General features: G+C 46.1%; 1 protein-coding gene across 8 annotated transcripts in view; it reads left to right on the top strand.

Annotated features, from left to right (window-relative positions):
* The window catches only part of CARMIL1 (capping protein regulator and myosin 1 linker 1), a 311,551-nt gene that overhangs the window by 174,204 nt on the left and 111,232 nt on the right, over positions 1-26,115 (top strand). For all 8 annotated transcript variants that reach the window (XM_078446565.2, XM_078446566.2, XM_078446564.2 and 5 more), the window contains 6 exons: positions 89-175; positions 7,808-7,911; positions 10,515-10,592; positions 10,727-10,803; positions 11,702-11,806; positions 17,123-17,192. In XM_078446565.2, the coding sequence (XP_078302691.1) occupies positions 89-175; positions 7,808-7,911; positions 10,515-10,592; positions 10,727-10,803; positions 11,702-11,806; positions 17,123-17,192 (521 nt within the window). The remainder of the gene's footprint in view (positions 1-88; positions 176-7,807; positions 7,912-10,514; positions 10,593-10,726; positions 10,804-11,701; positions 11,807-17,122; positions 17,193-26,115) is intronic.

Below are 26,115 nucleotides of genomic sequence, written 5' to 3'. Positions count from 1 at the left end.
AAGTTTAGGTTAATTTTTAGTCCTTATAAAACGAGTGCAATTCTGAGAACTTGAAAATGTTAATAATCTTTTTTTTTTCCTTTCTCAGGTGTATCCTCTTTAAGTATTCAATTTGCCAAACTCCCAAAGGGATTAAAGCATTTAAATTTATCTAAAACCTCATTGTCACCTAAAGGTACAGTATATCTTATTTGTTGTATGTCTGTGATATTTCTGCTACACCATGCTACCTTTCCAAAGTTAGAATTCTTACTCAGTTATGTACCTGCATAGGTATCGCAGTTCTCTGTTACAAGATAAAGAAATTGTGTAATTGGAGTGCTCATTGTCTAAGGCGAAATGCTTTCAGAGTAGAGAATCATTTTGAAATACGGTCTTTATAACTTCTTCACTTTCAGCCAGGGAGTGCTGCTTCCTGGGCTGCCTCCGGCCTCACATTCCCAGAGGCAGCTGGTTGTGTTTTCTCGATTCATCCTTGGAAGAACTTCAGCCTTCCCCTCTGCTTCCCCTGCCCCCGCCCCCTTCAAAACCTGCTGTCAGATGGATGGTCTCCGCCCAGTCACACTGTAACTCTACCCCCTCTCCCCTGCTCTGGAAATTGCCTTTCCTTTGCCGGGTTCTCTTCTGACCCCACTTACCGTCCTCTCGGGGATCTAGTTGCTCAGCAAATCCTGCCCGTTCTCTTAACGTTTCCACATTAGCACCCCTGTAATACTCGAAATACTGCTGCAGGCATTGTGCCTTTGTACCTGCTTTGTCTTCTGCTTGCAAAGTCTCTCTCTCTTCCTATACAGGGAAACCTGCCTTTGCCCTCCTTCGTATCTCGTATCTCTCTTTCCCGTTTGCCTCCTTGACCACTCGCACCAAGCACTTCCCTTCTGACGCTTCTGGTCACCAGATGCGTGGAGGTTTTCAGTCACACCAAGCGATTCTCTGTGACACCAGCTGGGGGACCCACAATTTAACTCCGTTCTGACACTATCTACCCAGAGGTTGCATCAGAGCCCGCACATTAAGGGCTCAGTCCCACAAGATTGCTCCCATTCCCCTCCAGACGCCATTTGCGAGCCTAGGTTATTGGAAGTTCCAGAGACCTCACCTTGGGGTTGACTCCTTGGCTAGAGCGGCTCACAGAACTCAGGGAAGCACTCATGTTTACTCGTCTCTTAGAGGATATGATGAAGGACACAGAGGAGCAACCCGGTGAGGAGATACACTGGGCGAGGTCTGATAGGGTCCTGAGCCAGGAGCGTCTGTGGAGCTGGGGTGCTCCCCCCTCCTGGTGTGGATGTGTTCGCCAGCCTGGAAAGTCCCCAGAACCTGTGCTGTTGACATTGTAGGGAGGCTTCCTCGAACTGACGTGATCAATGACTAACTCTGTCTCCAGCGCTCTTCCTGGAGGTGGGAGGTGGAGGAACTTAAAAATTTCAAGCTTCTAATCATGGTTTGGTCACTGTGGGGACCAGCCCCGTCCAGGATCCCACCCAGGGTCACCCCATTAGAACAAAAGATGTCCCCGGTGCTCTTATGACTTAGGAAATGCCAAGGGTTTAGGGGGCTCTGTGCCAGGAATGGGGCAGAGACCAATATATGTGTATTTTCTATTCTCTCACACATCACCTTAAATTCTTGGAGAGCTTCAGCTTTTTTTTTTTTTTTTTAATAAAACACTCATTTGTGACTGTCTCTTCTGAGACGTATCCCTATTCCCGTGACCTCAGTAGAATTGCTCTTTCCTTTGTGTTACTTCTACAACACACGATTGATCGCATTATTACTTCTGCATCCGACATTACTATATAAATGCTGTGTTCCCCTCCTAGAAAGGGGCTACCCTGTCCCCTCTTATCTCCATGTCTCCGGCGCCTGGCACAGTGCCTGGGCCACGGTCGTGTTTAATGACAGTTTCTTGAATTGAACAATGTGCCATTTCTTTTTTTTTAACATATATTTTTTTAATGTTTATTGTTGAGAGAGAGAGAGCATGAGCAGGGGAGGGGCAGAGAGAATGGGACAGGGGATCCGAAGTGGGTTCCACAGGGATAGGACAGAGCCCGACACGGGGCTTGAACTCACGAACCGTGCGATCATGACCTGAGCCGAAGCTGGACGCTTAACCGACTGAGCCACCCAGGCGCCCCAAAAAACTTGGCGTTTCTTGAACGTATCACTGTCTTTCGAGGGCAGTATGCGGAGGGCCTGAGTGTCAGTTCTCAAGCAGGGGGCCTGGGGGGCCTGTTTTTTCACTTAACACGAACATGTCTTCGAAGGGCCTGGTTCCTCACTTACGTCTTTTGTGAGATGGAATTAAGCGTAGCTACCTCATCAGAGGTGGGGACACCAAGTAAGTTAATACACATACAGAGGGCACAGGGGCCTGTACCACCATCATCGGCATCATCCGCAGCATCTTGCTGTGTCACATGTTGTCACATGCTTTCAACCCCGGTGTCCGCACCCACAGATCTGGTGAATTCCTGCTCCCGCTCAAGATTGAGCTTGTGTCTCACTTTCTCCTTGAAGCCTTCTCTCAGTCACACCCCACGCAGTCAGATTCTCCTCCCTCTCTGTCCCATAGCCCTTGGCAAATTCCTGTTTTAGCATGTTTCCCACGGTGTGTTGATTGTGTCCTAGCCCGGAGCTTCTGGACGGTCAGGGCTTTGCCTCATGCGTTGCCGTGTCCCTGGCGCTGGGCCATTGCGGGTTCTTAGCGAATATGTCACAGGTAGAGCGCAGTGGTCCCTTGGTGATGTCATACCCATGCTGACCACACAGTTACTCTAAGAATGATTTCAAATTGGGGTGGTTTGTGCAAGCCCCATGATTTCACGTGCAGACATTTAGATTTAGGCGTCAAGGTGACTTTTCAAAGGGGAACATTTTTCCAGGAGTCCCTGTTTCCTGTGCCGATGCCTGAAGCTGTCCAGAGATCATCAAGCAGAGTGCGGGCCCACGATGTTACCACTCTCTACTTCTAATCGGTTTCGTAGAAACCTTCTGATGATCATCAATGCACTGTCAGTTTATGGCAGAGACTTAGAAGATACCGCAAAGCATGAATAAAAAGGCCACAATTCCTCACGATGCCATCACCAAACCATGACGAGACTGTCACTATTGACAGCTCGGCGCCCATGCTTCCATACTGTTCTGTCTGTACGTAGTTTATCTCTGTGCCTACGTGCAGACGCATGTGCGCATATGGTATTCCACTGCACTTACCATTTCATAAACTTTTCTTCCCACCCAGGAGTGTATTGTGATCCGCTATGACCGCAAACCCATGATTACTCTCGGGGGCTCCATGCCGTTCCAGTGCGTGGAAGACGTTCCCTACTTTACATAAATGATCTGTGACCATACGTTTACGTGGTTTCTAATTCTTCAGTAATGCACATGGTGCTCACGTGACTTCCCTGTGTTATTGTCGATCATTTGTTACTTTCTTATTTAGGAGAAATTACATAGAACTGCTGGCTCAAAAAGGGTGTGCATTTTTGTAAAGCTTTCTTTTGATGTTTATTGTCAAGCTGTCCTCTGAGTTATTTGTACCAATCTCCACGTTCCCACCGCCACTCGATGCTGTTCTCCTTCGTTGTTTGTCAATCATATCGGCCAAAGTGTTCTGATACTTTAATTTTACTTTCTTCTCTTAGTGCTTAGGTGTATTCTCTCCCCCCCCAAGCCACCCCCATATCTTAGTCATGTGTCTTTCTTTTGAAGGAAGTTGCTAGTTTCCATCCATCGTTGCCTCTGTTTGCCACATTAACCTTTTTTCTTAATTTATGTGAATTCCCTACATGTTAAAAGTATCAATCATTCATCATGTGTCCATAGGTGTCACTTAAAAATTTTTTTAAAAGTTTATTTATTTATTTTGAGAGAGAGAGAGAGAGAGAGAGAGAGAGAGCAGGCAAGGGGCAGAGAGAGAGGGAGGATCCCAAGCAGCCTCCGTGAGGTCAGTGTGCAAAGCCCGACGCAGGGCTCAAACCCAGTAAACTGTGAGATCGTGACCTGAGCCAAAATCCAGAGTCGGCCATTTACATGACTAAGCCACCCAGATGCCCCATAACTTTTTAAAATTTATTTTTTGTTGAGGTATAATTGACATATAACATGATACTAGTTTCTGGCATCCAGCGTAATGACTTGATATCTGTATTTATTGTGAAGAAACAATCACCGTAGTAAGTCGAGCTAATGTCTGTCAACACACATAGTTGTATTTTTTTTTTCCCCAGGTGATGGGAACTTTTAAGATTCTACTCTTAGCAGCTTTCAAGTACACAGTACGGTATTAACTATAATCACCATGCTGTGTGGTCTCTTTTTTTAGAATAGAGGTACTCTTAAAAAACAACTTGAATTTATTTATTTTAATGTATGTGTCCATTACTGTGAACCAGATAGGGGGATGTGGAGATCATTTATCGTCCCAAGGACAAGTGTGGGGTCTGGGGTGCCTCCATGCCACCACTCACTGTGTTCCTGTGTCTCAGGCGTCGTGAGAGTGGGTAGGGCCCCGTCCTCTTCCTTGTGGGTGACCTTCCTTCACAAGTAAAGGTCACCACACCATGTTTCTCTCTTCTCTGCAATAAAATGCGTGTTTTGAGAATTAATATTGTTTAATGATACTCTGGCCCAAATGATTTTACGCTGCCCTTCCTAAGATGGCTATCTTGAAATACTGGGGATTTTGTTTTTAATGGATTTCTTAAAAGGATTTCATTATTCTTGCAGACTTTTCCCATTGTATCTGAAAGGTTTGCAGATTCACAATAACTCAGATTCCATTGCAGTTTTAATCTTTTGCTGAAATTGACTAACGTTTGTATTTTAATTCTATGAAAACATTTATGTTCATGGCTCCGTAATTCAAGACAGATTTTTTTTTTTAAATCTCCCCATGACATCCCCACTGTCTCCAAATACCCTTTCTCTTCCTCAGATGTTAGCTCAATGAGAGTTTTCTGGATTTCTAGTAAATGTCCTGCTGGTTGCCAGATTATGTCAAGGCAGGGCCATCTGCTACCACCTTTTTTCCAGCTGTAAACACTCCAATAATACATACAAAGAACGGTCACGATCACTAGACGGCCAGAATCGAGAACGGCGTGTAAATCTGTGTTTAGTTTGGGCTGTAAGAGCCCTGATTGTTTCCATCCTATATTTTTGTAATTTCCTGCTCTTAGTGTGCTTGTTAACACGGGCCTCACGTGGACGTGGCCTCAAGAGGTGGGAGAGGAAGCCCTTCGTTCTGTTTCGGGAGCACGAAGCCGAGCGGAGGACGTAATTCTCTCCTGATTCCGTTTAGATGTTGGCCCGCTGCCAAGCGCCCGCGCTCATCAAGGAGCGTTTTGCTGTCGAGACTAATTTGACCTTCTGATTTCGGAATTTATTTCTCAAGTTTTGGTTTCACCTCCCTAAGGAAGTGGTTTTACACATGGTTTTGTTGACGAGAGAGAGTCTGGTATTCTCCAGGTTACGCCGTTGCAAGGCACGCTAACGCTGCGGGATAGCGCAGACTGAAGGAAGTTGGTCACTTAAAGAATCGTAGGCGTTACCTTCAGAAATTCACCTTCTAGAGTCCATTACAAGTTCCTTTTATCTCGCGTAATTAATCAAATCTCCAGCTTCTTCACTGCCCTGCACCTGTTTCTTAACCTCTTTGACGGTACTGACCTCCCCGGATTGTGATTACTTGACTGTGTCTCCCACCGCGCTGGCTTCTAGAGGGTAAGATAGGACCCCCTGGGCCTCCGGAGCCCATGCCTGGTCGGCAGTAGGCTTTCGATAAAGTTCTGTGGCAGTGAAGCGGTATTTCTTGTGTAGTCTGATGTTTCATGCTGGAATTTATTCCTTTTCCTTCTTGATGGTCTTTGGAAGTTTTTGAGAGTGATGAATGGATCTTATTTATGTTTATTTCCCAATCCCCAGCAGTTATAAACGTTTTACGAGTGCTAAATAAATGTTGAATTGACAGCCAAGAATTTCTCCCCCGCCCCCAGGACTTAACTGGGATGTTTTCCCTCCACACCTCTGCGTCTTCTCCCTCTGCGTACCCAAGTGCATCCTCACCCTTGAGAAGTGGCTCACTCGCCTTTATCAGGCACGTCCTGCGGTGGGTTCTTGTAACTACCTGGTCTTACCTAAAAGAGAAGATAATAACCCCTTCATCAGTACGATACACCAGGCATTCTAAAGTTAGAGCAGAGGACTGCTCCGGGCTGGGGCTGTATTTGGAACCCTCTGCTTCTTTCTTGGAGCGCCTGGCTGCAGCCTGCCGCTGTGACCAGTTCTGGCTGTCGTTGGGAGGCCCCACCCTCGTCCTTTCTCCTGAGGAAGACTCTGTGAGGTGGACCAACACCCCCTTCCCTGTCTCCCTGTAGGGTGGTTGAGACAGGCTGGGGTTTTCAAGGAGAATGTTACTGGAAAAAGAGTTACAAATGTGCATCCAATTTAGAAATAGCCATATTTCCAAGATATATAGATTGGAACCGTGAACTGTAGAAACGTGGGGAGTTTTGCCGTATCCCATGTCCCCGTTACCTTGAGAATGAGCATCGGTGCTGATGTGTGTGTTGACCTCTTTGAAGCCCAGTGAGCCACCAGACTGTCTGGGCCCCCGTTTTGTATGCAGTGGGAACCTCCCAGAGCCTCTCTTCCCTCTTGGAGAGAAGCGGCCTGATGAAGAGCTGCCTACTGCAAGGCCTTGACCAACAGGCCATGACTGTTACCCACACAGAAAAGAACGTGGTCGTGTCCTCACGGAACATTCTTGCCCTCCTTGTGTATTTATTCTTTGTTTTTGGAGGTTGGTAATACCCGTTCGGTTCAGCTCAGTTGACTTTGACTTGAGCCATTTACGTTTCATGTGTAAACAGTGTATGGAGTGTTAATTATCCATTTTTCTTTCCACTTCTCTCCTACGTTGTATACAGATCATTTTTTTCGCTCTTTGTAAAAATTCATTGCCCTCTGAATTTTGCCCTGAGTACGTATACGATATATTAGGTAGACCAGTGATCTACATCCAGTATTAGCTTCTAAGTACTTTAGTTTAGTCCCTGCAGCTGTTTCCAATTTTCCACTTTCTCTCCAGCGGCTTTTGGGGAGGGGTGCTTTTCCCGTATTCTCCCTCTCCCAGTCTCCATCCTCTCTCCACTCACAAAAGCACCTCCCTTCCTGCGCCGTCTCTCTCCCCACGGTCACTTCTCCGTGCCGCGTACCTGCTGAATTCTGTGGTTCAGGTTGTGCAGACTGTTGTGTTGATCCTCCAGTCAGTTTTCTAGGAGTGTAGGGTGGTTTAGTGTTAGTCTGGCCACATTTCATGGATATGAGACACACAAAAAACTTCCATGCTGTTCCGCCATCTTGGCTCCTCCCTCCCAGCTTCTAAGTACTTTAAATAGGCTGAAGTGGTGAAATATGTACCTACCTCGCTTAAATCCTGTGCGCTAAGTCAGGAACACCTAGCAGAATTAAGAGAAAGATAGAAATGACCAGTCAGACTTGTGTGCATCATATTAAGACTTCAAAGTCAAATCCTTCCCGTCCACATCAGAAGAAGAGCTGAACGAAGCCAATTCTGTCTCTTTCCCCTACTCAGTGAGAGGGCTGTGTCTGTGAATAACCTGTTCTTTCTGAGGGGATGTCAAAAGAAGATACTCCTACCTTTTGGGGACGGTACTTGTGGGTAACCTCAGTCCTGCTATTTGATGTGGCTGCCGGGTCATGTATAGAAACTCCCAAACCTCATTGTGTTCCCTGGAATGGATATTGAGCCTGGATCTTCTCCATGTTGCAGGGGTGAATAGCCTTTCTCAGTTCCTCAGTGCCAACCCGTTGACCGCCACCACCCTTACCCATCTCGACCTCTCAGGGAACGTCCTCCGCGGAGATGACCTCTCGGTACGTTTTCCTTCCCCACGGGCAGGTTCAAAGACGCTGTATTCCATAAGCCTGGAATAGTTTCCAAACATGGCTTTCCTCATCTCCCCTTATAACACTTTCACATCATTTAGTTATGAGCTTACGAGCTGTTTTAGAGAAAAATTCCAGAGCCTTCCTTAATTAAATGTAGTCTAACGCATAGGTATTTTTACCCCCTTCACTTAATGTTGCTGAACTACGAATTCTTTTTGGATATACTTTTTCTGACGGACCTCTTTTCTCTTCATTTGAACCATTATTGCGCCTATGAAAGTTGATAAGAGAGGTTGGAAATGTAAACTGAATGATTTTGTCATTAGATAATACTGTTGAGACAGGTGAGTTTTTTAATAGTTAGTTGGAGGAGGATATGGGCATAAAGTCCTCTCCTATATTCCACAAACATAGTAGGGTGAGTGGAGAGTTGACAATAAATTGGGGCCACTCTTTAAGGAGCGTGCCTTCTTACGTGTCTCATGTGTGGCTTTCCCTGTAAGGCAAGGAAGATTGCCACTGTCCCTTTTGTAGGATTTTTTCCCCTCTGCCTGATACTCGAAATCATTTTAAGCAATTCTTTTTCCTGGGATGCTGTGACTTTTTTTTTTTTTAATGTTTGTTTATTTTTGAGAGTGTGAGCCGGGGAGGGACAGAGAGAGACGGGGACAGAGGGTCCGAGGCAGGTTCTGGGCTGACAGCAGCGAGCCCAGCGCGGGGGCTTGAACTCATGAACCGTGAGATCACGACCAGAGCTGAAGCCAGACGCTTAACCAGCTGAGCCACGCAGTCGCCTCCCCTGAGGGGCCACGGCTTTTTCCACGCGTTGCCCATTTTAGTTGTCACCTTCAGTGATGATTCGTAAATGTGCTCCTTCCCAAGATGAAACAAGGAGTCCAGTGTGGAACCACTAACACATTACAGTGACAAAGTAGAGGACTAGAGAGAGCAATAAAAGAGAGCCTGAAGATTAAATATAAGACTCTGCTAACATAGGGGCATTAGTAGTCACTCAAGAGAGCAAAGTAGCTCAGGACTTTTTCTCTGGCCAGGAGTGGGTCTTGTCCCCCAGCTTGCCTCTGGGGAAGAAGTAGAATGATGAGGCCTGGGTGAGTGGGCCTCAGCCCTAGACAGGCTGATGTTCTGGGATCCCTGCAGCAGGTGCAGGGAGGGGCTTACCCAGCCCCGTGCCTTCAGGGCCAGCAGCCTAGCAGGACCTGCCTCTTTGGACGAGTGTTGGCCAAGTAGGGTCTTGTCACCAACGGAGGTTGATTAGAGCTCCCCCAGCTGGTGGCCGGGAGTAAAACCACAGGCAGAGCCTGAGAGAAGCAGAGATCTTTAGGGAAGCGAGAGCAAATTATTTTTCTGAATCAGAACTTCTCATAATGCAGTCTGCTGTGTGTGTGTGTGTGTGTGTGTGTGTGTGTGTGTGTGTGTGTGTCTAGTGAAAGTACTTACAGGCTAATCATTTGCTTTTCTGAGTTCCTTGGTAGAGAGGAGTTTTCTCAGGCATCATATAGCCAAGCTGCTGCACTGAGAGTCTTTGCTAAGGACGAGGGCATCTCAGCGTAAGCTTGTTTGTTTTTGCAAGGACCTGGTGTCATCCAGTGAGGCACGGGACCGTTAGCTATTTGCCTGGTGTTGGGAGCTTGCACTTGGTTGGTTATTGTGGACTCTGGCAGTTTCTACTCAACACGGGGCGATTAGAGAAGAACAGGGCTCTTAAACTTGTTTGATGGTCTTGCACGGGATTAAGGAGAGACTTTGGGCACCGTGACCCCTTGAAAGCTGACGTGTCTTAGCTCTATGTGAGATTAAACCTAAGCGAATAGTGCCGTCAGACCCTTTCTTGTTAGATTTTGGAAGTAACTAAGGATAGAAAAATCACGGTGTTGGACAGAAGAGAGAACAGCCTGAGACCATCTTAGGGTGCAAACTGAAGTTGGTGGACCTTTAAACACTTTCAAAAGTGATTAGCATTTTGATAGGGCGAGTGCTATGCAGGTGATGTTTTAATCTCAGCAGTTAAAATTAATTAGCATCGCTCCAAAATGATGAAAATGGAGTTAATCAGGAAAACTAAGTCATGTGTAACAAAAAGGGGGCTGGTGGCCAAGAGTTCCTTTGGCCTTTTTTTTTTTTTTTTAAACTCAAACGTAATTTTATTTTAAAAAAAGTGCGTTTTTTTGTGTTTATTCACTTTGGAGAGAGAGAGAGACAGAGCGTGAGCAGGAGAGGGACAGAGAGAGAGGGAGACGCAGAATGGGAAGCAGGCCCCAGGCTCCGAGCTGTCAGCACAGAGCCCGACACAGGGCTCGAACTCACGAGCTGTGAGATCAGGACCAGAGCCGAAGTCGGCCACCCAACCGACTGAGCCACCCAGGCGCCCCAAACACAATTTTATTTTAAATATTCTTGGCAATACTGCTCTCGGGGAAGGCAATGGAATGACATTAAATTCTGCTAATCCTCTTGGGAAGAGTAGAGAATGAATACGGGAGGATTTGGGCAACTTCATTTTAAAATATTGACTGTGTGTGTGTGTTTCCAGATCCTAATGTGGTTTTTTTTTTGTTTTTTCTTTCAAGTCCATGTACAATTTTTTGGCCCAGCCAAATGCCATTGCTCACCTGGATTTATCCAATACCGAATGTTCCCTGGACATGGTAATATTTTTTGATATTGCTCTGGCGGTCTCAGAACAGCCGTTTGGGCGGGATACGGAGGGCTTTGTCTCTAACAAAATATTCCCCTAGATCTAGAAATACTTGGAACTAAAAGTGCCTTCTTTCTTTTTCAGGTCTGTACAGCTCTTCTCCGAGGATGCCTTCAATATTTAGCTGTGCTCAACCTCTCCAGAGCTGTCTTTTCTCACCGGTATGGGTTTGTACCTCCATCACTGTCACCTAGGACTGCCTTCCTCTCAGAGAAGGTTGTAGCGAGGTGGAAATGGAGGGATGAAGGATGCGTGTTGGTTGTGCATGAAGGAAGGTGACCTTAAACCATCATCTATGAATATGAGCCTTAAAAGTGCAAGTTTTTGTATCTTTTCTCACGGTAGTCTGATGTTCTCGGTGACCCCAGTCTGCCTGTGAGAACTGTCTGATAACTGCTGCTCTTATGTGGACGGGCACTGTCCCTTAATAGAGTACAAACTCTTTAAAATTTTTTTTAATATTTATTTTTGAGAGAGAGAGAAAGAAAAGAGTGTGAGCCGGGGAGGGGCAGAGAGCGACAGAGGCACAGAATCCGAAGCAGGCTCCAGGCTCTGAGTGGTCAGCACAGAGCCCGATGCGGGGCTCGAACTCACAAACCGTGAGGTCATGACCCGAGCCAAAGTCAAACGCTTAACCGACTGAGCCACCCAGGCGTCCACAGTATAAACTCTTTTAGAAGGTACTTCTCAACAATGAACTTGGAAGCAAGTATGAACAACGAGTATAGCCATCCCCAGATGAATGTGTTCGAATTTGTACAAGTGGAGATCTGTGGGTAAAACACAATGAGCCCATTGGCTACAAAGAATATAGCGGTAGCTTTAAGGACTTTATGAAGTGTCTTAGCTTCTCTGACATCACTCCTTTGATGGGGTTGGCTTTGTTTGGCTTTGAGACATTTTGTTTCTTCTTACCTTTGATTTTCTCCCGAAAATATAATGGATTCCCAGGTTATTTCACAGAGTCCAAATAACCAACGGGGAATTTTGCCAAGCCGGAAGCGGGGTACCGGGCCGGAAGCATCCCTGTTCCTGTGACCCTCCCGTTTTGTTTTTCAGGAAAGGAAAAGAAGTGCCCCCCTCCTTCAAGCAGTTTTTTAGTAGCTCCTTGTCTCTGATGCAGCTGAACCTTTCCGGCACCAAACTGTCTCCTGAGCCCTTAAAGTGAGTGCTTAGTTCATGTTCTCCACAGCTCTTCTTGGTTTTTGGCTTTTGGGTTTTTTTTTTTTTTTCCTTTTCAGGTTTTTATTTAAATCCTAGTCAGTGGGCATACCATGCAGTATTGGGTTCAGGAGTAGAATTCAGTGAGTCATCCTTACGTACAACACCCAGTGCTCATCACAGGTGCCCATCCAGCCCATCCCCCACCCGCCTCCCTCCACCAACCCTCACTTTGTTCCCTATAGTTAAGCATCTCTCGTGGTTTGTTTTCCTCTGTCTCTCTCTCTTTTTTCCCCCATCCCATAGCGTTTCAAGTTGTTTGTTATTATGAATGTGCTTGAGGGAAGGGAAGAAGACACAAAATCCTAAGACAGACAAGGCAGATGAAAATCCCTTTTTCACTTCGGGGCACAAAAAGAAATTACATTCTTTTTGCCTACATCGTGCACTGTTGATATTATTTGCATCTTCTATGAAAAAAAAAGTCTGGGGCGCCTGGGTGGCTCAGTCAGTTAAGCGGCTGACTTCAGCTCAGGTCATGATCTCGCAGTCCGTGAGTTCGAGCCCCGTGTCGGGCTCTGTGCTGACAGCTCAGAGCCTGGAGCCTGCTTCAGATTCTGTGTCTCCCTCTCTCTGACCCTCCCGTGTTCATGCTCTGTCTCTCCCTGTCTCAAAAATAAATAAACGTTAAAAAAAAAAAAAATCTTCCTTTGGTTTGTGACCTTGGCAGTTGTCAGTGACTTTCTTGCAAGTTGTGTTCCCAGGTACCATTGCCTTTATATTAACCTCTGTTGGGCCCGTTTGATGTATATTCATGTGTGTATATATGTGTTTCAGTTAATATTTATTCTACATATCTCAACTAACCATAGTAATCTCTATACACAGTGTGTATGCAACAGAGTCAGGTTTTAGGTGCTGTGGTTCCTGAATTACCCAGGTCGGTATAGGCTGTTTCATGTTTTTACTTAGCAGCCATCTTAGGTTATGGGTAATACCCTCGTGGGGGGCCTGGTGGTGAAGTTAAACTCTTGAGGTAAAATAAGGCTCGAGGCTAATTTGACATCCTTGAAATCTCTGTTCTGCATTGCCAGCAATTAATGAAAAGGGCTATGAAATCAAATTCTCTTTGAGCCTAAAGAACATATTTTCAAGTAGTTACGAGTACGTACTTTGTCACGTACGCTCAAGTGCACGCACAGATTTCTCCTTTCCCCAGCCGGCGTGTCAATGAGCATTTAATTCTTCCCCTGTCATTTGTATGAAATGTTACGATTGATGTCTGCTCTTCATCTTACTAGCAAATTAATCTTTATCTAAGTCGTAAGGTGCCCTTTTTCTTTTTCTTTTTGAGAGGTGTGAGAGTCCTGGTTGTGGCATCTCACATGGCACCTTAAGACTCAAACAAGGGATGCCCCTAAGAACAGTAGATCCAGGCAAGTGCAAAGACAAAAAACCGACAGTATGGCAGGCCTTTTTTTTTTTTTTCCACATTGAATTAATATATTAGAGGTCCATAAACGTAAGCTAAAAAAGTCTCACGATGAGGCTCTTTGTGTGGATATTAACAAAACTAGCACGATCAATATTCTAAAGGGGGAACCGTTATACTTTACTCACACTCAGTTACATATTCATTCCACTGCTATTTATGGAGCATTCAGTGTCCCAGATGCAAGGAGGGCACTGGGTAGAAAGTGAATCCGGTCGTGATCCTTGCCCGCAGTATACCAACTGGAGAACCGCTTATTCAAAACCGTTTCGGTGACAGGTGCACAGTATTCTCGTTCTTTCCGTGTTCTTGATCCCTGTGAAGTACAGAGTAGCTCTTTGTTGATTAGTGTGATTGATTTTATAGAACATTCTACACCACAGCCATGGGTTTCCTGTACGGTTTGTTGTAGAGACTTCTAAATATTATACTTCAACGTTAATTTGTAATTGTTAAATCTTGTGACCTGTTGTTATTTATGTGAGCATTTAATCGTGTTCTGTCGGTAGCCTCGTCCACTCTGTGTTTTACTACTGAAAATTTCCGTGTGAGGGAAAAGGCTTCATGGCTGAAGATTCTGTAGGCAAAATTCTGTACGTACATTTAATGGGATGCTGACACTGGGAAAGATAGAACCGAGGTGTTCGGGGTTCCCTGTGAGGGGGCGGGATGGCAGAGAGCTTGCAGAGCGTGACCCTGAACTAGACCCTGAACCGGCTGCTTGAATGTGGGCCGGCACCTGCAGTGTCGATGGCACTTGGGAGACCGTGTTCCGATTCCTGGTTTGCTGCTGAGGAAGCAGAGGCCCAGGAAGCTCAGTAATTTGCCCAAAGTCACGGTCGCAGGTCGGGTTTCCAGAGGAGCCGACTTGGGGATGGAACATAGCACGTAGGAGACACAGGCCAGGCCTTTCTGTTCCCGTGCTGACCAGCCCTTGGGGTAGTCCGCGTCTGGAAGGAGACGTGGCCCTGGGTGAGGCACTTGTCTTCAGTCAAGGCCACCCCTGAGAAGTGACCGCAGAGGGGGTTCTGGGAGGCGCGTCGCAGAGCCCCCTGTTGCCACCGGCTCCGTACGTTCCTGTCCCCGCCTCGGTCCACTGTGCCAGGAGCGGGGGGACGGAGACCCTGGTGTGTTGAAGGACCGGGGGTCAGCAGCCCTAAGAGGCTATGCTACAGGGACGCACCGTTTTCTGAGAGAAGCCCTCCCAGTTGGGACAGAACAGTGTTCTGCAGGCGGGTCCCACCATTTGGGGGTTCTTCAGAAGCGACACCCAGAAGAGGACTGCTTATGTCCTAGTTGCGCCCTCGCTCGCAGACTGGTCAGCCACGGTGAAGCACTTGGGGCCTTCGATAAGGAACGTGGGGGCGCCCTTCCTCGCGTTTGCTAAAATCTTCAGAATAGCGAGGTTCACGTGCGCCCCAAGCACGCTCCTCGCTCAGAGCGAGGCCCGAGTTCCTGTTTGCCGCTCGCGCTCGCGCTCGCACTTTCTTCCCCCTGGTCCCCGTGTGTCTGTGCCCTTCTTCACCCCGCATCACATCGTGCCCTTCTCCCATCTCCCCGACTGTGGACTTCTAATAAACCCATTATGTGTGCCCCTGAGAACTCATAACTAGCACCTCATCTCCAGGGCGGGTGAGGTCAAATACAAATTCCTGTCTTAGCCAGTGTTGCACTAACGATGGAGGATTGAAGACGGTAACGGAGAAGGCGGTTTTTCCATCCCTGGGTTAAAAGTAATCACACTTCCCGCTGTAGGGTTTTCCCCAGTGCGTGCTGGGCTTTGCCGTTCGTTGTTGAGTTTCGTTTTGTTCAACTGAGGGCGGTTGCTGTTGCTGGTTTGTATTTACCAGTCTCGGGAGCCATTATGTCCTTCCTCATCACGGGCCTTCTGTACTGTAGTTAAGTATCTTAAAGCGCATCATTGGTTCCTCGGCCTTAATCTACAGACGGGAAAAGTAGGAAGAATCTCCCTTCCGTCTAAGCATTGTAAAACCATGGTGTTCAAATACGTGGCTAGGTTCTGGAAACTTCGCAAACGGTAGAACTCAAAGGGACCTCTTTGGTAATAGGCTGACACTCCCGTTTTGCTGATGAGCACCTGAGACCGGAGAGGACAGGGAGGGACCTGTGACGTCCTTAAAGCCACCCCACTGTCAGTACAGAGGCGGGACCTCTGGACGGGGCATGTGGTTCTAGGTCCCAAGTGCCTTCAGCTGGTCAATACCCCCCCCAAGAAGAAAAGAGGGGAAGGCACTTTTTAGGGAAAGAGAGGCTATTTAATAATCGACCAGGAACATGCGTGCAGATATCTGCCCAGCCCCTCTCGTCCTCTCGTCGGCCCGTGTTTAGAACAAGGGGCTGGTCAACTGGCATCAGGAGAGGAGAAGAAAGGTGCTCCCCTCCAGCCTCCTTCCTGATGGGTTGTTCTCACCAGAAGCTGCTGAACCAGTGGGTTCCATGCACTGCGGTAGCATTGCTCAGTGGATGAGGCCAGAGGGTCACCAGAGAGGGGATCGCAGAGGCTGGGGAGAAAGAGGTGCCTTCCCACCTGGCTCGTGCCCCAGGGTATTTTTGGAGCATACTGGATGGAGGTCCTTTTCCTGGGAACATTGAGAACAGGTGGATATGCCTGCCGAGCAAATGTCTTGGTCCCACCCCCTGTCGCTTTCTCCTGTCTGCCTCTTACAGTGATGTGCCCACATGCCCGTTTCCCTTGCTGGAGAGTGAGAGGCCTCTGGGGCTCACCTGTGTGTCCCCCAGGGCCAGGTTGAGGCCTTGTGTCCCTTCAGTGTGACTTAGGGATGTGTGTGCATGTGGGAAGTTTTTGCATCAGGCCTGTTGGAGGGAGGCTGTTCGATGTTACAGGACTGACTTGTGAGAGTAGGGCCGGTGCATTCTCTTAGAGACGAGATCTGCGTGATTCGTCCGGCCTCCTGAGCGTGCGGACAGATAAATCCCTTTTCACAGCGCCCTTGTGGATTGCCCTGACACCAGCTAGTAGTAGCTGGACAGACAGGCAGGATCCTGGGCTCTCTCCAGACCTGTGCCTCATGTCCAGTGCTCTTCTCACCTCCTGCTGTAGGTGCTTAAAATAAAACCCCTCTCTACAGATGGTACCACCCTGGATACCGTGGAGCTTAACTCCCTCATAACCTCTCCCTTAGGGACAAATCAGCAGATGCTTTCCTACTCTACTGACAATTGCCTAATAATTTTCTAAACAATATTAAAGGTGTTCTCAAGCAGATGCAGGTGGGAATTGATCTGTGATGAGCACAGTTTAACTTCAGTGTGCAATTAGGTGTGCCGTGGGGGTACGTGCATAGGGATGGTGGGCCTGCCGGACTCGTATTCGTAACGGGCCCGCACCGCGTCACAAGGAGGAACGTTACAGCATCGTTTCCTCCCTGGGCTTGGGAGTCAGACGTGCAGTCGGCCTTTTTTTTTTTTTTTTTTTTAATTTTATTAACGTTTACTTATTTCTGAGACAGAGAGAGACAGAGCATGAGTGGGGGAGGGTCAGAGAGAGGGAGACACAGAATCCGAAACAGGCTCCAGGCTCTGAGCCGTCAGCACGGAGCCCGACGCGGGGCTCGAACCCACAAACTGCGAGATCATGACCTGAGCCGAAGCCAGACGCTCAACCGACTGAGCCACCCAGGCGCCCCAACAGTCGGCCTTTTCAAAACTGAGATGGTGCTCGGTGCTTGGTGCTTGGCCTGTAACTCAGAAACGTGTCCCTTCTCTTATTCGGCACGTGTACATATTTTGGTGCAAACCTTGTCTAACTCGCGTCTAACGTGTGTTTTCGTGTTTTCTCCCCTCAGAGCACTGTTGTTGGGCCTGGCTTCCAATCATAACTTGAAGGGGGTCTCCCTTGATCTCAGCAGCTGTGAGGTAAGAGCCCATTTAGACTGTGCACTGGAAGAGATTATAATGGCCTCAAAATTGGCTTTGTCTTTTTCCCGGAGAAAGTGCGATACTGTGATTCCTGAAGGTGTAAGTGAAGCAGAGAAACACACGTTCTAGATGTTTCCGATGTTTTGTATTTTGCAAGTTTTATTTACAAACAGCCGCGGAACACCATTCAGAAAGCGTTCAAGTGTGTTTTTAACGACTCGGTTGTCTTTTGTTTGTTTTTTACTTATTATTAGTGCCAGTTGCTTCAGTATTTTATGACGAAGCCTTGAGATACAAAAGCCATAAACTAGCTTTACCGTTATGAAAAATGTAACATACGACATCCCTTGCAAGGGACAGACGCGTGTAATGTAACTTGTACTCAGAGAGCGTCCAAGAGAACGGCTGTCGTGTTATTTTTATTTCTTAATATCTTGACTTAAAACAGGACCTTTATTACAGCAGTTCCAAACACTTCCTATCAAAGAACACAAAGACGAATTGCGACTAAAAGCCTCTACATTTTAGAGAGTGCCTGAGCGTTTTCAGTCTTGAGACTCTTAGTTTGTGCGGAGATCAGTAAGAAAACGCCCAGGTACAAACTGTGTGGTCCCTTTGGGGCCCAACTTGACCCAGCACATCAGACTTGGTTGCTTCTTGTCTGGGCTGGAGGTGGGGTCCCTTCGTTCCTGTTCTGGGCCCACTGTTCTCTCCTTCTGGCGTGCCGTGTGCCTCTTCTTCCCCGAGGCCTCCCTCTCCAAGGATCTAGCTCAAATCCAGTCTCCTTTATGCCTGCATCAGGCTCCTGGGGTTCGATCGGAGTTTGGCCTTTACTAGCCCTGCGGTCCCGGATGAGTTAGATGATAGCGTGAAACCTCAGTGTCTGCGTCCGCAAAATGGAGACAAACATCAGTGTCTCTTCCGGTGGCTTGTTATGGGGTTCAAAGGAGCCCTTCTTTGCAAAGTGCTTCCTGGGGCATCTGGGACATACGTGGGTTGTTTGCGCTCGTCGTTTGTCTGTCGAATTTCTCCCCTGAATGCTTCAGCCGTTCGTGATCTTGTTCTCTTCTGATCGTCTGCTGTTTAATGATGGCGACGTGCCTTTGGACGCTGACCCATAGGCATAACTGTTCAGTTAGCGCGCGCGTGCTCTCCCAGCGAGGCTATCACTTCCCGAGGATACTCCTGCGTCCTGTTCATTTTGTGTTTCCCTCAGCTCCTAACAAAATGCCAGGTGCCAAGCCAATGCTGAATGTTGCAGAGCATGCTGTACCTCTCTGAAAATTCTAGAAACTGGCAAGGATGAAATGATACCAGGAAAATTGTTAGTGCAGGATTTTTTTTTTTTTCTAATTCTGAGCTGGTGCGGACACCGACTGTGTGCAATCTACTAGTCATTTTGTTTGGGGAAAAAAGAAAAGCCAGAAAAAACAAACAAAACCCACAAAACCCCTAAAAACCTGCATTGTCAAATTTTTTTTTTTTTTTTAATTTTTTTTTTTCAACGTTTTTTATTTATTTTTGGGACAGAGAGAGACAGAGCATGAACGGGGGAGGGGCAGAGAGAGAGGGAGACACAGAATCGGAAACAGGCTCCAGGCTCCGAGCCATCAGCCCAGAGCCTGACGCGGGGCTCGAACTCACGGACCGCGAGATCGTGACCTGGCTGAAGTTGGACGCTTAACCGACTGCGCCACCCAGGCACCCCTGCATTGTCAAATTTTAATGTGTAAATCGGTGTTCTTATATTTATAAAGACAGACTATATAATAGAAACCAAGTCTGGTGGTATGAATTCATTGTTCACCAGTACTTTCTTAAGGGATGTGGCAGTAATAAAAATTTTTGTATGGGGGGGGGGGGGTGGAGAAGAACAGAGATAGGTAGGGCTACGCTATCAAAAGACAAAAAAAGCCAGTGGGTGTCACCTTAATTGCTCTGTTAGCTCACACTACTAAATTAGCAATGACCCAAACGTTTTACTATCCTGATGAAATACAGTGATTGCTATCAATATACCATCTTCCATTTAATTATCTGATCAAAACTGGAATGGACATAAATGATCATCTGGTTCCCATACTTAAGGATGAAGAAACTGGGGCGTCTGGGTGGCTCAGTCGGTTAAGCGTCCAACTTCGGCTCAGGTCACGATCTCACGGTCCGTGAGTTCGAGCCCCGCATCGGGCTCTGGGCTGATGGCTCAGAGCCTGGAGCCTGCTTCCGATTCTGTGTCTCCCTCTCTCTCTGCCCTTCCCCCGTTCATGCTCTGTCTCTCTCTGTCTCAAAAATAAATAAAAAACATTAAAAAAAATTAAAAAAAAAAAAAGGGGATGAAGAAACTGAGGTCTAAAGAAGCCGAAATAATCCAGTTTACTAATGGCAGAATCATAATGAAACTATGCCTGCCCGATTCTTGTTAATTACATAGGTAATTATTAGAACATTACGTATGATTAGACATCTTCTTCTCAAGTAAGTTGTTTGGTACCATATGCCCAAAGAACACACCTTGCTCTGTGGCTCGTTCTGTAAACTCCATCATAATCCCACTGGGAATAACTTTCAAAGACGGTTGTATTTGGTGAACCATGTAAAGTCAACATTTTTGTAGGTCAAAAATGGCAGACCCTTGGCGATTTTAAATGGTTCTACCAAATGGCTTGTAGACTTTTCCCTTTATAAGTTTCCTCTTATTAAGCCAGGAATCCAGATCAAGTGATTGCTCTCTGATGGTAGGGCTGGCCATTATGGTGATGACAATTACAACTTCATTTTGGCCACTCGTTTACGGATTATATGATAACAGCAGCAGTGCTGAGATGGGAGCCCTTAAAACTACCCTGGTACCACGATCTCCCACTGTCTTAATCCTTGAATCACAGTCCTGGTGGCCATTTTGATAAAGTCACACGTTATATGCTGCTCGTGGAAATTGGTGAAGCACAAAATTATTTTTCTAAATTAAGGTGTCTTATCACATTTTTCTTCTTACAGACAGGTGTCCAAATCTAACGATATTTCACCTTACTCCTCTCCGTGGTCTAGTAAATCTGTCCTGTAAAGGCGTTAGGGGTTATGGTATTATCTGCGTAGAAGGCTTGGCAGTTTGGCATTCATTGCTACCCTTTAATTATTTAGTACTTCAGGGTTTATGTAGTGCTCTCAGAAAAAGTTTTTCACCAACTTGGAAGTTTAAAATTATGCACTTCAGGCCATGTTTGTGAGTTCGTGCATCACATCGGGCTCTGTGCTGACAGTGTTGAGCCTGCTTGGGATTCTCTCTCTCTCTCTCTCTCTCTCTCTTTCTGTCTGCCTCTCCCCAACTTGTGCGTGCTCTTCCTCTCTCTCAAAATAAATGAATAAACTTAAAAACAATGACACACGTGTATCTGTTTTCTGTTCATGCCCTCTCTAGCCAGTGACACAGACCCCTTTTCTGTTAGTTAGCATGCCAGTCAAAATCATGCAAGAATCCAGCATTTAACATTCCCTTATGATCAGATAAATTCTCCACCTGTGGTGGTGAGCAGTGAAACTTCTAGCACCATGCCGTCTTGGAAGTCATTTCCACAGAGATGACTCACTCAAGATGAGGGGCTGATAGACCTGTCTGAGCGGTAATACCGGACGGTTTCTGATGTGGGCACTGAACAAATTCATCATCCCCTGATGACGCCTCTAATGCTACCGTCTTCCCAAGCCACGGAAGCAAAGAACAAATAGCAAATACCTTGAAGTCGTTGTATATTTACAAGTAAATAATTTTATTGTGAAACAGCTACTTTGCACTGATGAATTTTTAAGTGATGTTTGTATGGGTGTTACAGAAAAATAAATGACCATCATGTAAGATGGTGGCTGAGTTTATTGGGAGGAGAGAGGAGAGGAACTTTGAAGTCAGAATTAAAAGTGTCTACACAGACGGGGCGCCTGGGTGGCTCTGTCGGTTAAGTGTCCCACTTCGGCTCAGGTCATGATCTCACGGTTCGTGAGTTCGAGCCCCGAGTCAGGCTCTGTGCTGACAGCTCAGAGCCTGGAGCCTGCTTCGGATTCTGTGTCTCCCTCTCTCTCTGCCCCTCCCCCACTCATTCCCTGTCTCTCTGTCTCTCTCTCTCAAAAATAAATGTTAAAAAATTTTTTTTAAAGTGTCTCCGCAGATGAAAAGGGAATATAGTCCGTGATACCGTAATAACGTTGTATGGTATCAGATGGCGACCACACTTACTATTGTGAGCATTTCACATAGTTGTAGAACCATTATGTTGTATACCTGAAACGAGTATAAAACACTGTGTGTCGACTACACTTGGGTCGTTTTTTAAAAGTGTCTACACAGGAAGCTTAGAATAGCTTCCGCTTAAGCAAGTGAGTTTTGATTTTACCCCTGCGGGTTCCTTCCCTGTTCGTGCTCTCCTTTCCCCGTGGGTTGTCCTTGTGGTTCCTACAGTGTTTCTGTATTTCCCTGAAGGAGGTGTTACACAGTCATCGGTTCGAACGAGAGAGGCGATTTCTACTTACTGCTGTTAAAAATAAAAGTAGCACGCAGGTACTTAGAAATTACGGGGTTGCTTTCCTTCGACAAAAACGTGGTCATTTGGAGACTTAAATCCAAACGTTGAGGCTGTAACCTTTTGCTCGGTGGGGGCTAAGCTAATAAGTACTGAAATTAACCTTTCATTTACAGATAACTTCTCAACCTACAGAAAAAAAAAAATCTGTGTTTCTTCAGGCGTTACTCTCGAATTATGTTATCAGTCCATTTGGTCTTATCAGTACCAAAAAGGAGTCATCTTTTTCTATCAGAGAGGGAATCCAAGTAGTTAGGGAAGGCAAAAGAGGGTCAAAACAAAGGGTGGGTACTTTGGACTCAAGAAGGTCCCCTTTGATATCTGGCTCAGCCGCTGGTCTTGCCTTCTTTCATTCAGCCTTTGTCTCTCACCTGTGGGATGGAGATTATAATAGTTTGGGGGACAGGGACAGTATTTGGCACAGTGCCTGGCCCGGCCCGGCCGTGTGCCATTATCTGGGGAGGAAGGGGATTACTATAGCAAAGCCTTATTTTGCATGCCAGAATTTACAGCATGGGTCAGTATTGCCTTTCTAAGAGGTTTTACTTAGAAGCTTTATAAATATTCTGTCTTTCCTGAAACCTTTTTTGGAGTCGCCTCCAAAGCTGTCTCAAAGCTTTCGAGGAGGGTTTAGTCTCATCAATTTCTAGTCATACCCGATTTCTGACACAAAACCGTGTCCCCCTCGACGGCCCGACTTGCCTCTGGACGGCCTGCGGCCGACCCCCATTCACTCACTGTCCACGGGTGAGGATTCAGCATCCGTGTGGATGTTCAAAGAAATGTGTTCCATTGCGCGCAAGGTCGGTTCCGAAAGAGGTGTTTCAGAACCACTTTACACGGCAGCGGTGAAACTGGTTTCCGTACGTATTCTCCCCACGTACCTGTCTCCCTGAAAGCCGGTCTGTCTTTCTGGCCTGTGTTGAGAAATCCGACTGCCTCATCGCCCTGCTTCAGAAGAAAGGGTGAGTGCTGGCCCTGAATCCTTGAAGCTTCATCTCCTTCCGAGTGAGAGAGACCAGTGTCCGAGACTTCAGAGGAGACGCGAAGGCTGATTACGATGGCTGCGAATTAGTCGTAGGGCTCGGCGTAGAACTAGCTCTTCCAAGGAGAAACTTTCCTGCACGTTATCCCACAATTCCTGGCAAGATGCTTTGAGGATACGTTCGAGAAACACGCACCAGATCCTAACATTGTAATCCTAACAGCCGCAAGGGAATAGACACTTTGGAGGCAAGGGCATCCAAGCTGATAGCGGTTCACCCAGCTTGGAGGTGACAGGCAGGTTTGCTGTGCGTGTGGCAATCCCTGCACCCCACCCCCACCCCCACCCCCCGCGCGGATCCGTTTCCTATCGGGTGGGGTGCGGGCTGCAAAGCAGAAAGTGTCTCAGGGCAGGAAGCATATATGAAACACGCAACTGTTTGCACCTTGGAAATGACTATTTAGATGTATCTTCTTTAGGTTCTACATTGCCTTTTGGCATCCAACCCCGCTTAGCAGAGAGGACATTTCAAACCCGATCTTGTCAAACCACTTTTTGTCCTTGGAGAAAACCTATGCTACGCAGTTTTACGAGAGCAGATTTCCCAGGCTAAAAATTATTTTTTTAATTGACACATTGAGACCCCCCTGTAGAAGAAAAAGTGGTAATTTCGGGGAGGGGTTATTTTATATTTAAATCTGTAATATTTGCTGCATCTTTTTAAATGGCAAGCGATCTTGAGGAAGGGCAATGAATTATTCAAAGTTCTCTCCAGATTTCAGTTGTCCTCGATTATGCCCGTTTATGGTTGTTTGGGTATCAGATAGAACTGTTTGCTTAGAGTAATATCTGAAATGTTCACCTTCCTTGAGTGAGAGGGCACTTCTCTCTTGAAAGAAGCCTGAGTTTATTTTTAACATTTCATAAAGTATTCCGTGATTCAGTCCCATTTACTCCTCTTTGATCTCGCTTTCTTTTAAATAACGCTAGTGTGTGGGATCCGAATGAGGGTAATTTAAAAACGAGTTTTATGTGCACACATGCAGACACAGCCTCTGATTATGCAAATTCATTTAAAAGGATTTTCATTTACAGTAATGGAAAAGCTTTTACTGTTTTGGGAAAGCTTTCGCTTTGGGGGAGTTTTAGGCGTCTAATAACCTATGAATTCGATCAAATGTTTTTGGTAACTGAAGATCAGTTATACTCTTAGTTAAATTTTTGATCTTTGTTTTGGGAGAATTTAGTTGGAAGTGTTTTTCTCTTTTGCTTCTTTACATTGTGTGTCCATAGAGGCTTCAGCTTCTCTGTTGTGCTAACTGCTGATAACATGTTTTTATTTTTTTCTCCTTGGGCTTTCCTTAGCTTGGCCACTGTGTAAGTACTTCATCGATCAATAAATTAGGGTCGGGTGATATATTTGATTGTTCTTGAACTATTGGAAAATGTTTTACGGGTGTATGCTACAAACATTATCAGTCAAGTTACAGAAGTAAACAGAATTTTGCACTTAAGTGTCACCTATATTTTCCAGACCCGTAAATGGAATATTTTTACCATACTTTATAATAATAACCAGCAGAGATTTTCTTGTAGAAATTTTACTTCTCAACAGAGACGTCACTAACAGCAAATAATAAAACTGTGCAGACTTAGGCACTTATGTTTATCTTCTCAAAAGCATAATTTTTTCATGCTCTGAAAATGAAATTATGTTTCTTTGAAGTGTTTGCCTGAAGTACTTTTTTGCTTTAACTTTGACGCAGTCTGAATATACATTCACTTCTTCGAGCATGAACACGCTGTGATCTGGAGTGGTGCTTCTCAAAACTCGTCGTGGTGAAGAGCTTGCTGGGGGTGGTGGTTTTTACGTTTCCCTGCTATCAGAAACCGATACTTTTGCAACAATGTCGTAAAATCAGAAACCGATACTTTTGCAACAATGTCGTAAAATCAGAAACCGATACTTTTGCAACAATGTCGTAAAAATTTAATGTCGAAAAGAGACACGTGACAAGACAAAAAAATATAAGCCCTCAAGTTTTACCAGTCGATGCAACAGGCCCAAAATTCTTATCACTAAGGTTCTTAAGATATTTGTTGTCAGTTTCTGCCCACACTTTGCCTAAGACCAGTGGCAAGAACTTTGCAGACTCCCACTGGTCCGGGGACCACACTTTGAGTCGTAGCAGGCTGCTGGGGTCAGCGTAGAGCTGATGTGCTAAAAATGGGCTCGGGGCAGTTGGGGAAGCTCGAGAGCACCTAGGAATGCAGCCGGGGGTAGTGAAATGGGCCTGCTGACCCTTGGCACTTGCTCTACACTCTGGGTTCTAAGGCCCTCAGCTGTGGACTTGGTTGGTCTTTGTCTCCCCGGAGTGTGTAGACCAGCCTCCTGGGGAGGTCTGCCTGTCTGTGACGCTCCCCTTTGCAGTTCACGTCAGGGCCCCCAGAGTAATCTGCTGTCACTGCAGAAGGTAGGGAAGGCTGAATTTAAACACCTCGACCAAAATACTTGTGAATGAAGAGGCGATCCCCGAAGTCCGTGCAAAGCTCTGTTTGACACCCAAGTAGCCGGGAAAATTGGCCAGGGTTTGGTTCCGGGTACCGTAAGACTACTGCATCTAAAATAGTGAAGAAAGGATTCTCTCAATTCTTACCTCTAAACCTGAACGAGTGGCATTTTTGCATTATGGTATAGAAGTTTAGATCAATTTTAATTTTCTTACATCAAGAGAGAAACCACCCTGTTCCCTTGGTATATAGTAGGTTCCCAATAAAGGATAGCTTCTTTCCCTTATTAAATAGTAAGTTTGCCGAGCAGAGGGGCCACAGCTCGGGAAATCTGCATCCTTTACAAGGTAGTAGGAACTCAAATAGTTGCTAAATGGAACACAAAAGATACTCTGACCTCTAGAAACAGGCTTTTGGTTTTGTCGAAAAGATGCAAATTGAGTTTTATAGGTTGCCTTTCTCTTTAAAATAAATTAGGTAATGGTAGGAAAGGAAATTAATTTTGCTGTAAGCCAACCATAGTAATATTTTAAATTAATCTAACATGTTTTTCTTCTATGGCTCAAAGAGTTTATGCAAATCGTTTTGTAATCCCTGTCAGCTGTTTACTTTGTGGTAGACCTCACACCCTTTGTGTTGGGTGACTGGGGATGGGTCGTTCCTGAAGTAGTTGACAGTCAACAAGAGGTGTTCTTCATTGTCTCCTTTGGTGGTTTTGCTGCTGCTTGGTGGAGTTATACCCTGAAATCTGGAACAATCAGACAAAACCGTAACTGTTTCTCAGGTACAAGAAGGATCAGTGTGGTTTCCAAATGTCAGAAATGAAGAAAATTCCTGTGGGTTGACAGAGAGT

The sequence above is a fragment of the Panthera onca genome, chromosome B2 (genome assembly GCF_046562875.1).
Source record: "Panthera onca isolate mPanOnc1 chromosome B2, mPanOnc1 haplotype 2, whole genome shotgun sequence".
NCBI lineage: Eukaryota > Metazoa > Chordata > Mammalia > Carnivora > Felidae > Panthera > Panthera onca.
Note: the sequence above shows the minus strand (reverse complement) of the source record. Positions and strands in the feature narration are given on the sequence as shown.